The sequence below is a fragment of the Meriones unguiculatus genome, chromosome 3 (assembly GCF_030254825.1).
Source record: "Meriones unguiculatus strain TT.TT164.6M chromosome 3, Bangor_MerUng_6.1, whole genome shotgun sequence".
Taxonomy (NCBI): Eukaryota; Metazoa; Chordata; class Mammalia; order Rodentia; family Muridae; genus Meriones; species Meriones unguiculatus.
The window spans coordinates 10,301,766-10,315,782 of NC_083351.1; the positions used below are offsets into that span (position 1 = coordinate 10,301,766).

At 51.9% G+C, this 14,017-nt stretch overlaps 1 protein-coding gene across 1 annotated transcript in view; it reads left to right on the forward strand.

Moving 5' to 3' along the window:
- The window catches only part of Fhad1 (forkhead associated phosphopeptide binding domain 1), a 112,501-nt gene that overhangs the window by 20,919 nt on the left and 77,565 nt on the right, over positions 1 to 14,017 (forward strand). The window contains exons 4-6 of the mRNA XM_060379138.1: positions 4,544 to 4,805; positions 10,184 to 10,284; positions 11,776 to 12,021. Of these exons, the coding sequence (XP_060235121.1) occupies positions 4,544 to 4,805; positions 10,184 to 10,284; positions 11,776 to 12,021 (609 nt within the window). The remainder of the gene's footprint in view (positions 1 to 4,543; positions 4,806 to 10,183; positions 10,285 to 11,775; positions 12,022 to 14,017) is intronic.

Genomic DNA, 14,017 nt, shown 5'->3' on the forward strand with positions numbered 1-14,017 from the left:
TGGCCACTGGGCACTGGCCCTGCAACTCACGGACAATGTTTTCTCAGCTGCTTTTGTTTTGTCTTTCCGTTACCCTGTTTCCTGCTATTGCAAGATGCTCCAGGCCTCAGTGTGTCTTTTCCCCTGGCCCCACCCCAGAGTCAGCCAAAACCCCTTTGCTTTCGCCACTCTGTTTTGCCACAGGTGAGTCCAGGTGGGTCAGCAGACAGCACCAGTGCCAGGCACAGTGCCAGGCAGTATGCCAGGCGCTGGGCCCAGCCAGCAATCTGTCAGTCGGTGTTCAGTCAGCAGCTCTGGGGAAAAAGCTAGGCCTGCATGGGTAGCATGGAGGTTACCGGTAGAGGGTAGAAACAGTAACCACACAGAGGCTTGTTTTTGTGACTCAGGGACTGCAGAGTCTTGACAAGTGTTGCCAATGGCTTTGGGCTGGAGACTCGCACCAGAGTCTGTAACCTAAATACGGATGGGATTCATGCTTACGTTTATAGGTAGGACAAAGGTGAAAGAAGACATGGCAGGGGAGGGGACGTCACATGTCCATCAACGACCCCAACTCCTAATAGACTTCTCTGCCATGTCAGACACTGGCTCCCACGTCCTCAAAGGACGTGTCTACTGTTCCAGATGCAGTGGCTGCAGCTACGACACCTGTCCTCTGCATGGTTTTGTCCATCACTGCCCTTGCAGGGGAGCGTGTGGGTGGGTGTGAGTGGGCCTCGTACATGCATCTGGGTGCAGGGGCATTCACTCACGCATGTGCAGGCCAGAGGTCGACACTGAGTGTCTTCCTCGACACTGAGTGTCTTCCTCCGTTGCTCTCTACCTTAGGCAGGTCCTTCCCTGAACCTGGAGTGGACCGTGCCAACCAGACCAACCTCCCAGCAAGCTGAGGGGATGTGCATGGCCGGAACAGCAAGGTTCAATGTGAGAGCCTGTCTCAAAGGATAACTAAGATGGAGAAGCAATGGGGAAGACACCCCAGCGTCAGCCTCTGGCTTCAATATACATTCACACAGGCGCGCGCGCGCACACACACACACGCACTTTTTTAAAAGAACAAAGTCTGTCATCTGTCCCAAAGTGCAGTCAAGATCTGGTGCTCAGCTAAGTCTGTGAGATTCATGGCGTTTGGCATCTCTCCTTATTGCTCTGGCTCTTTCGCTTCATCTTGTCTCTGGCTCTCTGAGGCCACTGAGGCACACATCCCTACTGAGGTGCCATCCAAATCTCATCTAGATTAAAGATTGACTGACAACAGACACGTCCTCAGCTGCTTAGAACATTTGCGTTCTCATGTATTCGTGTGTGTGTGTGTCTGTGTGTGTGTGTGTGTGTGTGTGTGTGTGTGTGTTCAGGGAGGGTCCTTTCTGGAGTCTTACAACAGGGAACATACAGCGTCCCATCTAATTCTGCCACAAACACCTGCTACAATGCCTTAACCATGTGCTAGGGGCACCAATCACAAAACGACTCAGCTCAGGGCTGGAGAGATGGCCTGGCAGTCAAGAGCCTGTGCTGCGCCCTCGGAGGAACCAAGTTAAATCTCCCACGCCTGTCAGTACCACAACTGTCTGTCACGCCTGCTTCCGGAGATCCAACACCTGACTTCCACGGACATCTGCACTCACATACACATTATTTTTTAAAAAAATCTTTCTTCAAAACATTTTACATTTTCAAGCATTGTTACATTAGCTCGTATTTGGGTGGGGGAAGGAGCTCGGCTTGTATGAGGTGCCCAGATTTCAGTCAGGTTCAAGGAGAATAAAAGGGGAAAGGGCAGGAAAGGGAGTTGTGAGGGGGAGAGAGCTTGAGTTTATAAGGCACAGTCCACAGCAACTTAAATGCTCTGCTTGACACCGTTCATATGTACGCGTGAGGAACTCGTGAGAAGGGGTAACTCTTGTGTGCTTGAGACAGGGTCTCCACGCTCACAGCCCTTATGCTCTTCCTGCCTCAGCCTTGCAAGTTCTGGGGTTACAAGTGTGCACCGCCACGCTCATCACTTTCCCTGGGTTTGGCTTGTTTACAGTTTTTAAGAGCCCCGCTTCCCCTCTCTTCCCTTGGGGCTGCTACGCTCTCAAGGCTGGAGAGTGAGCTAGGCAGAAGATCCTAGGTAGTGTGCTCATGGATCACGTGTTCCTTGCACCGGTCCTGATAGTCAACTCGGCTATGACTGGCTAGTTACTTAGTTCCTCTCATAAAACAGGGACAGGGAGATTGGCCAGAACCACCCAGGATCCAGAGATACAGAGTGGGTCCAGCGTGGTCTGGGAGGTGACCTTCTTCATCACCCAGCCCTCTTGCAGTTGGTTCCCTGTGAGGCATGATGCCCACATGTTCAGCAAGCATCTCCTTATCCAGATAGAACAATCTAAAAAAACAAACTGAGGCTAAAGGGTCCAGCCAGGAGAGAACTCAGCCATGTTCCCTTCCTGAAAACAGATTCAAAGTGGGTCAATGGGCCAGTGTTCCCAGGCGACTCAGTTCCCCTGGATGTACTTCTCCTCACTGGCTCTCAAAGTCTTCCAGGATACCCAGGGTCCTATCCTTACTCAGCCCAGACACTACAAAAGAGATCTCAGCAAGCTCCAGTTTAGAGCTGGCTGGCTGCTGCTCACGGGGTCCAGTGTTCAAGCAGAGAAACGACAGCCTTGGAAATGCTGGGGCCACAGAGCTCCCAGTGCAGGGGCCGGGGGGAGGTCACTTACAAACTGTACTGGGTATTCCCAGAGAGAGGAGGCAGAGGCACGGGTGTACAAAGAGAAAGATGGGGGTGGGGAGAATAGACATAGAGAAAGACAGAGAGCACAGAGAGGGAAGGAGTGAAAGAAAGGGGGAGGGGAGCAGGAGGAAAGAGGGAGGCTATGGGCTCTAGAGCTGTGTCCCCTGAGCCTGGGTGACTCATCTAAGGGCTGCATGGGAATAAGTGAGCCCAGCTCAGCAGGAGACAGCCCCGATGCTGTCATCACTGAGGACAGAGCACAGGGGAGAAGCCTCATTACAAGGTCTGCGTCAGCTCCACACTGCGTTGCCTCTCTGGAGGGGATAGATCCTTAAGTCCCTCCTGGGGGAAGGCTCCCGCCGGCATCTCTGCCAAAACAACCACAGACACCTTCATGGGGTCCCAGACTCAAGGGGCCTATGTGCACCTGCTGCAACCAGGTGTTTGGGATGTTGAGGATGTTGTGTTTGATGTGAGGCAGCGTCCCCACCCCTGGCCCTGAGTTCTCAGCCTGGAGACCCGTCGAGGAACCATATGTGGATGGGAGAATTGACGGGGATAGCCCTGGAGCTGGCCTGACTCTCAGTGGCCTGCTCAGCCTTCCCTTCATGCCCCTGTCTGTGCCCCCAGCATGACATGGCGAGCGCCCACTGTAGGAGCTACAGATACAGGGTGAGCTGGAAGGGAAGGCCTGGTCCCTGAGGGTGGCGCCCCATCAGTTCAGCAGCTCAGTGCAATGTCAGTAGCTTGGGAGAAGTCACGTGAGAAAAGGATTCAAGAGGAGACTGTGGTGGAGTTTATTAGAATAGTTTATTAACACCATGGACAGACAGACAGACAGCAGGATGGCAGGAACTCTAAAGAGAGTTCAGACCCCAGAACCAGAAATTGACAGCATGGTGGAAGCTCCAAAGAGAAGAATCATGCATGGCCCACATGGCAGAAGTGAAGTCTCTCCTTACACATTTCTGAGGATGGGAAGTCTTCACAGCATTCACCTGCAGCCAGGCTCTCCGGTTCCCAAGCAGGAGGCAGAGAGGGGGTGGGGAGCAGGGTGCGTGGCTGCCAGAACAGCACCCCTTTGATGTAAAGGCACTTCCCACGTGAGAGTCCTGGGCCCCTAGGAGTCTGCTCGGTGCCTGTCAGTGTCTGTAAGAAGGGGAGGCCTGCAGCTGTTGAGACCTGAATGGCTGCTGGAGTCTCACGTCATATTTTTACAGCCTGATCTTGCCCGGCCTCAGCATCCTTAACGTTGACTGTGTTCTCTTGGCTGAGTATGTTCTCTTGGGGATCTCTTGGCTGAGTATGAAGATGACCCAGGGTCTCATGGCAGGGTCACTGCCCCAGTCTTGAAGAGCATGTAAGAAGGCTCCCTGGGTGTCATTTCCTCTCCGCTCCCCCCCCTTTTAATGGCATGATAGCCCCAACTGAGAGGGAAAGCAAGGCAGAAACCTGGGTTGGGGGAGACAGAGACCCCAGGTGGCAGGTGAGCACAAGCCTTCTTGGGAGGAGGCTTCACTGAACAGCTTGTTTAACTGGGAGGAACAAAGGACGTTTAGACCTTCGGGGAGTGGGAAGAGGCTTTGGGGGTGAGTGTGCATCATTAGGGGGCAAGGTGCTGGGAATGCCACTTTTGCATTCCAGGTGCTTGCTGGGCATGACCATATAAGGAGAGGGGATGCTTAGCCTGTAACCTGGCCACCAGGCTGCGTGACTACCTAAAGAGTGGCAGAGGTGGGGGCCGTAAGCGACTCTCAAGCTGGATGGTGGGACAAGCCGTGCTGTGCCTGAACACGACCTCTCCTGTCTGCCCCGCAGGTCTCCTACCCATGGGTGAGGAGCCCAGCACCTTGGCAGAGGCTGCAGCCACCTGGGGCCTTACAACAGCCACGCCAGTCACCCTTGCCCCCCCACATGCCTTTCCACCAGGGCATCCAAGCACCATCAGCACCGAGAAGTTGGTCACAGGGTTGTCCCGGGCCCAACATGGCCCCGCCTAGCCCTCACCAGCTGCCCATGACTCCCAACGGGAAGATGTTTTCCTTTGTGATGGACCCCAAGTCCCCCGTCATCAAGCAAGGTATGTGCCAGGCGCTGGGGGTGGTTCCAGGCAAGGATTTAAAGCCACGAGGATAGGTTGGCCTTGTTTTTCACTTTCCTCTGACTCTCAGAAGGACTGTAAGTAATTGTAAAAAGCGCGATGGTGAGCAGGGGAGAGGGCTGGCGAGGTGAAAGGGCCTGCCACCAAGCCTGACCACCTGAGTTTGATGCCCAGAACCCATAAGGTAGAGGGAGAGAGCTAACTTCTGCAAATTGTCCTCTGACCTCCTCACACATGCTGGGGGGGAGGGGGGGGGCACACACATGCACACAGGGTTAAAAATAAATGCAATTTTTTTAAATAAGGAGGGGGAACTGGGAATGTAGCTCAGGAGAGTGCCTAGTGTGAGTGAAGGTGTGGGTCTGACATTGCACAAAACCAGATCTGGTTGGGCCAGGTGTGATGGTGCACGCCTTTAATCCCAGCACTTGGGAGGCAGAGGCGAGCGGCTCTCTGTGAGTTTGAGGCCAGCCTGGTCTCATAGTAGGTTCCAGGATATCCAGAACTACACAATGAAACCTTGTCTCAGAGAGAGAGAGAGAGAGAGAGAGAGAGAGAGAGAGAGAGAGAGAGAATCAAAGGTAAACAGAGCATAAGGCAACATCCAGCTGTGCAATCCTAACACCTGGATTCCTCCTTCGAGCTGCTGGGTTTGTCTCAAAGCTTCTGCAGCTGAGCCCCGGTCGGCACTGTGGTTCCCTGTGCAGGTGTGGACACACAGGCATGCATGTTCGCAGATATTCAGTGTCTAGCAGGGTCGACATGATTCTCTTTGGTGCCTGAACAAATGGGGGTAACTGAAACCCTGTTTGCCCACCACAGCCTCTGGGAAGTTGTTAAAAAAAAAAAAAAAAAAAAAAGATTTGTCACCACAGCGCAGGTTTGCTAGAGAAAGTTCGTTCCCCAGGGACAGGTACATCCAATCAAGTCTAATTTAACATTTTGCATACCAGGCTACCCACTAACAGCCTGGTAGTGTGGGAAACACACCACCTTTGGGGGATGGTGTCCCACGCTTACCCCAACCCCTCCTCAAAAGTCTCAGGGTATTTGGGGATAGGACACTGTGTCCATTCCTGTTCTCTTGGCCACCATAGCCCTTGCAACAGAGCAGGTGTCAGTTCAGGCCTTGGGCATGGTCCCCAGGTATCCCCCATGGTGCCTTGATCCTGGTTCCATTCTTAGTCTTCCCTGCCTCAACTCTACAGCCCCAGAGCCTCTGATCTCTTGCCGCTCTCTACTTCCTCCCCTGGCCTTTCATGGCCTCTCACCTAGTCACCCCCTTCCATCACTAAGTTACAACTGTGAAGTGCTGTGTCTGGGGAGTAAGCAAATGGACCTCTGGGGTTGGCTCCACCATCATCAGCTGAGCCACCCACATTCTGGAAGCAGCCTGTCACCCCCACACACACATTTGGACTCAGACACTTTTAAACACACAGAGTGGGTGCCACTCGGAAGGCTGAGGCAGGAGGATTACAGCTTCAGTTCCTGCCTGAGCTACAGTGAGTTCAAGGCCAGTCTGGGTACCTTAACAGGATCCTGCCTCCAACTCAAAAGTAGAAAGAGTCCCGAGTATATAGTTTGGTGGGAGAATGCTTGCTTCCTGTGTGAGGCCCTGAGCTCTACCCTGAGTGCTGACAGCAGAAAGGATTTTGCAGAGCGTCCATTCATAACATTCTGGTAAACTCTGTATTTAACTTTATATATGTGGGTATTTTGCCTTCTTGTATGTCCGGTCACCACATAGATGCAATACCCATGGAGGTCAGAAGAGGGTATCAGATCCCCTGAAACTGGAGTTACAGACCATTGTGAGCTGCCGTGTGGGTGCTGGGAATTGAACTTTGATCCTCTGGAAAGCAGCCGGTGCTCTTATCTAATGAGCCATGTCTCTAGTCCCTTATTATTTATTTTAAATCTATTTGTCTCGTCCTCCATTAATTGAGCCACCTTGTTATTTTATGCATTTCAAAACACATTGCCCATGTCTATAGTATCCCCCCACCCAACAAACGCTTTTAGCGTGTACACCATAAACTAAAGTTTAGTATATTTTCCCCTTTAATGTAGAGGTCACACATTCAACGGGATCAATTATTGGTTGTTGTGTAACAAACTATCCCAGACCTAACATCCTGGTACACGCACAGTGAATAAAGACCTTTTGTGTTGTGGTGTCTGTAGGTCAGGGATTCGGGGTCTCTCTGCGCCGTGGCTGCGGTTCAGGATAGCTCCTGAGGTAGGAGTTATAGAGATGGCTGGGGCTGAGGTCCCCTGAAGGCTTCCTCAGGGCTGGGGAGTCCGCCTCCGACATGGTGCTGTCACATGTGTGTCAGCAAGACTCCGTCCACACGTACTGGAGTGAGTCCTCTGTTGCTGTTTTCAAATGACCAGAAGAAAGGCAGGGAAGAATGGGGCTGCTTGGCTGAGGTTTTGGGAAGAACGGAGTCCATCTTGGCACAGCAGTCAGGTGCTCATCTGGTACTGTTGTGCAGAGGCAGTTGAGGTGCCAGGGCCTGGAGGCTGCTGGTCAAGTGCTTTACCCACAGCCACAGCCACAGCCCAATTTTAGTTTCCTAACGTTTTGAGACAAGGTCTCACAAAGTTACCTAGGCTGGCTTTGAACCCAGAACTCACAAAGTGTAACCCAGGCTGATCTTGAATTTATGATCTCTATCTCTCTCTCCCTCCCTCCCTCCTCTTCCCTCTCCCCTCTTTCTCCTCCCTCTCTCTCCTCTCTACCTTTTCCCTTCTCTCTCTTCTCTCTTCCTTCTTTCCTCTCCCCTCTCTCTCCTTTCTCTCTCTGGCATTTTTTTTTATTGAAAAAAGATTTTTTTTTTCACACACAATATTCTGATCAAGATTTTTCTTCTTCCAATTTCTCCCAGATTCTTCCCACTTCTCCACCCACCCAAATCCACACCCATTCTCTCTCTCTCTCCTCATCAGAATACAAACAGGCATCTAAAATAAGTAATACTAATATAAAATAAAAACAAAGTAGAAAAGGACAAAACAAACATGGAAAAAAAGCCAAAGAAAAATCACAAAAAAATACAAAGAGAATGTGAAATATATACATTCTTACATTCTCACACACACACACACACACACACACACACACCAAAAAAAAATAAAAATAAAAAAAAAAACCTGTGAAAACAAAATTGGAAACCATAATATATAACCAAAAGATCTATAAGGTTAAAAAGAAAAAGAAAAGAAAAATGCCCAGACATTGTGAGAAAAAAAAATCCTCCAGACTCCACCCCACCCACATCCCCCCTCTCCCTCCCCCCCCCCCCCCGCACTTGAGTTGGCTTTGTGTAGGTCATCTGCTGCTGGGTGTGATCCTGCCCTTTGGTGAGGTTTTTATGCCCCCTGAGCCCCGACAGGAGAAAATTCATTTTTCCTCCGCAGTGTCTCGGCCTCTGGGTAGCTGGGATTACAGGCTCAGGTAATCCCCTGGGTATACTGATTACAGAGTCGCAGAAGCCAATAGCAATGTTTTTTTTAACTCTGTGGCCGCATCATCTGTATTGAAACTATTTGTCTCTGTCCTGGTAGGGGAAAAAGCAGTGGCTGGAGTTGGAGCAGAAGTGAAGGCTTGCAGCCGTGTTCCAATAAAACTTCCTTTTTAAAAGTTTGTGGGTTTGTTCTTGTGACAGAGTCTTACTATGTAGCCTGGCTGCCCTGGAATTCAGTCTGTAGACCAGGCTGAGCTCTGCCCGCCCCTGCCTCCTGACTGCTGGGGCGAAAGGTGTGTGCCACCACACACGCCTCAAAGCTTTTTAAAGATTTGTCAGTGTGATCTGAGGTGCATGGACGCTTTGCCGGCACCTGTGCCCGTGCAGCACGCGAATGCATGGCTGCAGAGCCAGAAGAACGTGTCAGATATTTTGGAACCGGAGTTAGAGATGGTTGTGAGCCCTGGGTGCTTGGCTTGAACCAGGTCCTCTGGAAGAGCACTTTGAGTGCTGAGCCATCTCTCCAGCCTCAAAAAATTTATTTAAAAAAAAAGAAAAGCATAACCACACATAACTCCAGCTCCAGAGGATACAATATCCCTAGCCTCCTCAGACACCTGCACTCCAGCACACATACCCACACGCAGGCACACAGAGAGAGAGTTAAAAATAATAAAACCATTTATATTTGTCAAAGCATGGGCATGGTGGCTCACGTCTGTGCTCCCAGCCCTCAGGAGGCTGAGGCAGGAGGATTGCCGTGTATTCAAGGCCAGCCTGGGCTATACGGTGCGTTTCAGGACCCAGTTTGGCCAGGAGCCAGCACCGCTCTGCATCTTAGTCCCTTAATCTCATAATGTTGGTTACTTAACCTCTGCAATGGAGACTGTTGGTGTCCCTGAATTATGTATGTGGGAACAAAGGTGGAGAGAGGCTGAGCGTGCCACTCAGTGGCCAGGTCTGCATGCGGCAGATGTGGCCGTGACTGGCAGGCCACACAGCAGTGGTGGAGAGAGCGGAGGTGGTCCTCCTCCCGGCCAGGCCTTCTGAGGACGTCACTGCCTCTCAGCGCACACACTGCTCTGAACTTTTAAAGTCAGAGAAATGGCTGGGGAGATGACTTGGTGTGTAGAGTGCCTGCTGAGGCGTGAAGACCTGAGTTCAGGTCCCCAGAACACATGAAAGCAGGATGATGCACATCTGTAATCCCAGCGATGGAGAGGTGGAGACAGGAGGATTGCTGGAACTTGCTGGCAGACAGTATACCCAAAACAGTGAGCTCCGTGTTCAGTGAAACCCTGGTTTCAAAAAGTTTGATGTAAAATGACAGAGGACTCCATGCAGTGTCAGCCTCTGGCCTCCACGTGCACCTGCACACGCATGCACACACATCCTTCCACAAACACGTACACAGGAACACACAGGCAGTACACACAAACACAAACTTAGAAAAATAATAATAAAGGCTGGACAATGGTGACACACGCTTTTAATCCCAGCACTTGGGAGGTAGGTGGTTCAAGGTGAGCTTGAGGCTAGCCTGATCTACATAAAGAATTCCAGGCCAACCAGAGTCACATGGTGAGACTCTGCTTTGATGATGATGACGATGATTGTGAGGACAGAGGAAATGTAAGATGTGACTGTGAAAGCGCGGTGTACCGGCTCATACACATAATCCCAGCTCTCAGGGGGCTGAGGCAGGAGGAACTGAAGCTGCCGTGCACTGCATGGTGAGTGTGGGGGCAGCTTGGGCTGTGTAACAAGGCCCCGTCTCCAAAGCAGAGTGTCATGTGACCCTTGAGGGGAAACCATGAATAGTTCAGGGTGTGGGACCCCTCCACGCCTGGGGGCCCACGGTGCCTGTTCTCTGTGTATGTCACACAGTGTGGGCCAGCGCCATGGAACAATGCATGGCCGAGGGACTCTCGAGGACGGTGCCTCCCACTGAGATCTTCATGGACCAGGATCTAGGCCCGCAAGACAAGGTGAGGGGGGGGAGCTTGGGGGTGGAGGGTGACACAGTGTGCTGTCACTCAGAGGCCATGGGGAACTTACCACCTTTTCTTTGTGTCCTGTGTTCACATATTTGGTAGACAGCTGTGTCCTAAGTAATAACCGTCTCACAGATGGTTTACTGAGCAGCTACTGTGAGCCAGGTTAAGTAACGTGCCCGCGCTCTGCACAGGGCAAGAAGTAGAGCCACGTTCACATCCTGGTCTCTCACACCTGGTCAACGCCAAGCGATTGCACCACAGTGGGGAAAACGTGCCTGCTGGTGGGAGGAAGTGAGAACTAACACTGAGCCAAGGCCGTTAGATTCTGTTAGCGAAGGGAGCAGAGAGGTCTGGGGCTGAACCCTAAGGAGGTCAGCACAGGAGCACTGGCCAGCCTGGGTCACGGGGACAGGAGCCAAAAGGACAGGGAGTGAGATACTTGATTGACATTCACTCCGACCAAGGCCACAGAAAAGGCGCAGGTGACATTGCCTTAAGGGACCAGGGACCACACCGGAAAGACAGAAGCCATTATTGCTGAACACCATTCCCTAAGGTTTGCTTATATCCGGGGTTCAGGGCCCAGCCTAGCACATAGTAGGTGCCCAGTAAATCTTCCTGGCACTAATAATGAGCAATGCTATGCTGAGCACAGAGGCCCCGAGTGGCTGGCTTTGGATGAGGCCGGTGTTCCCCAGGAGCACAGTCTATTGGAAGCTGCAGCATAGGCGTTCACAGGAATGCAGAGGATGCCACTCGGGAGGCAGTTGGTGGCCCCAGCAGGCCTCCTCGTGCCTGTGACACCATCCATCCCCCAGGCATGCAGCTAGAATTCTGTTTTTTCTGGTCTTCCTGTCACTCTGAGCAATGCAAGGCACCTTGTCTGGGGAAACAGAAAATTCTTTGCTTACTGGGTTTCCCCAGTGAGGTGCATCAGCCCCACCTACCGGAAACTCGGCCTGCGGTTCCCCCACCCTAGAGTTTATGAAAACCGCCAGGCGTTCTGCATTCTGTCTCCCTACTCGGCTCCCTGAATACATTTCTATGGGGGCTGCCAGAGGGAAGCAGGGAATTCCAGAAGAGAGGAAAGAGAAAAAGTTGACCCTTCCAGAATATGTTAAAAAATATAGATATATTAAATCGATACCCTTGTTGTAGTCCCGTGAGTTGGGATTTGATGCCATTCTAATCCCCTGTTTGTGGTCTCCAACATCCTGGACATGGGCCCCGTAAGGAAGTGCCCAGAATGATTACAAAGAAACGTCCTGCCCGCTGACATTCCCAGGGGCCCGTGGTTTACCCCCTGAAAGCACTTTTTCTGGGTAAAAGGAAGTGTCCGTACCTGGTAGGCTCCATTGTGGGTGCGTCTTTACAGGTGCGCGGTTCTAACCCAACTCCAGTCTCTCCAGAGCCTTCCTCTAGAGAGGCCCGGCCTGTCCCCCAAACCCACCGCTGCTAAGCCTCCCTCCTGTTCCCACGCAGGACGAGATCATTCTTCTGTTGGGAAGAGAGGTCAATCGGCTCTCGGACTTTGAAATCGAGTCCAAATACAAAGACGCGGTGATCATGAACCTGCAGGGCGAGGTGGCCGACCTGAGTCAAAGGCTGTCGGAGGCGGCCACCCTTGCTGCCGCCTCCAGGCAGGGCGAAAGGGGTACCCTGAAGTTCCAGGGCCTGGAGGAGGACGAAGATCAAAGGCAGAAGGAGATTGACAGTATGAAAAACCAGGTAGGATTTGGGCGCAAGTCCGTCAGAGCGCAGAGACCCCGCCCCCACTAGAGCAAAGCCGGTGCACAGAGGGGAGGGGCCGGGAGAGGGTTTCTGGGGTATTGTGGCGTGTGAGGGCGGGAGGCCAGCAGGGAGGGGCCTGTGTTGGGCCCCGGAGAACGTTCTTTAGATCTCCCACAAAGAGACCGCGGTGGTCCCAGAGATGCCTGGAGTGGACGCAGCTCACTGGAGGGGGCAGGGCACCGCAGACTTGGATCCTGGGCCTCACTGCCTCCACACCCTTATCCCAGCTTCTCATTTCTACCCCCAAAGCAGTGGTCTTTTTGCCTTAGTGACTGCCTGTCACACCCATTCTGCCCCAGCCAGAAAGAGCTGCAGGCAGTTAGCCCAGGAGTGAGGCGCCCCCAGGCCCTCCTCAAGCCCTGCTCCAGCATCAAATGGAGATTATCCCTGCGGGAAGGTCTTCGTTTTCCAGGCAGCCCCCACTCTCTGGAAGCTTGATCCAGATTCCTCCGTGTTTATAAAAACAGCGGTTGGGCTGGGGAGATGGCTCGGCTGTTAAATGTGCTCACTTTGAAAGGAGTTCGATCCCCAGACCCGTGTCGAAAAGCAAGGCACGCAGCGTGGGCGGGGACCTCTCACCAGGCCCCGGCCCTAGAGGAAGGGCTGCTGTGGGAGGGAGAATGAGCCTTTTCTAGGGCATCTCGTCACAAGTGCTCAGCCCTAAAGACGTGTGCCTGTGAGCAAATGGGCTCAGTAGGGTGTGTGTGTGTGTGTGTGACTATGGGATAGTAATTTATAGTATATAATGTGTGTGTGTATATATGGATAGATGTAACACGAAGCATAAATTTGAGAGGGAATGGAACATGGGAGAAGCTGAAGGAGGAGGAAGAGGTAGAAATGATACAAATGCGGTAGTCATGTATGAAATTCTCAAAAACATTTTTAATGAAAAAATATTTAAAATAAGCAAGGTATGGTTGGACAGACTTGTAGAGAGAGACTGTAGGACTCCTCATCCAGCCAGGCTATCCAAAGAGGCAAGCCCCAGATCCCAGTAAGAAACCCTGTCTCAAAAGTTACGGTCGATGCCTCCTAAAAAATAGGGCCCAAAAAGTAATGATAATGAGTGACCACACTGGTTTGGAACGTAAACGATTAATGATTGAGGTGAGAGGGCCCAGTTCACGGTGGCAGTGCCATCCCTGGGCTGGTGGTCCTGGGTTCTGTGAGAAAGCAGGCTGAGCAAGCCATGGAGAGAAAGTGAGTAAGCGGCAGCCTGCCGTGGCCTCCGCCTCAGCTCCTGCCTCCAGCGTCCTGCCCTGACCGCACAGTGGACTACAAACTGTAAAATGAAATACTCCCTTTCCTTTCCAAGTTGCTTCTGGTCATGGCGTTTGTCACAGCCAAAGGAGTTAAACTAAGGCGGGCAGTGATGGTGTGAAGCTTTAATCCCAGCACTCATGGTCTCTGAGTTCATGGCCAGCCTGGTCTACAAAGGGAGTTCCAGGACAGCCAGGGCTACACAGAGAAACCCTGTCTCAACAAAACAGGGAGGGAGAGGGAGAGAGAGAGAGAGAGAGAGAGAGAGAGAGAGAGAGAGAGAGAGAGAGAGAGAGAGGTTAGCGGTTAAGAGCACTGACTGCTCTTTCAGAGGACCCTGGTTCAATTCCCAGCACCCACATGGCAGCTCACAACTGTAACTCCAAGATCTGACACCCTCACACAGACACACATGCAGGTGAAACACCAATGCATATAAAACAAGAAATAAATTTTAAAAAAGCTCTAAAAAGAAAAGGAAGGAGGGAGGGAGGGAGGAAGGACACTGGCTGGGATGGATACTCAGGAAGGAGGGAGGGAGGGAGGGAGGGAGGGAGGAAGGAAACTGGGATGGATAGGCACCCATATTTGACCAGGTGGCAGCAGGTCTCAATTTGAGAGTTGTTTCAAGTAACTGGTAACATCTGGAAGTATGTGGAAACCATCTGGA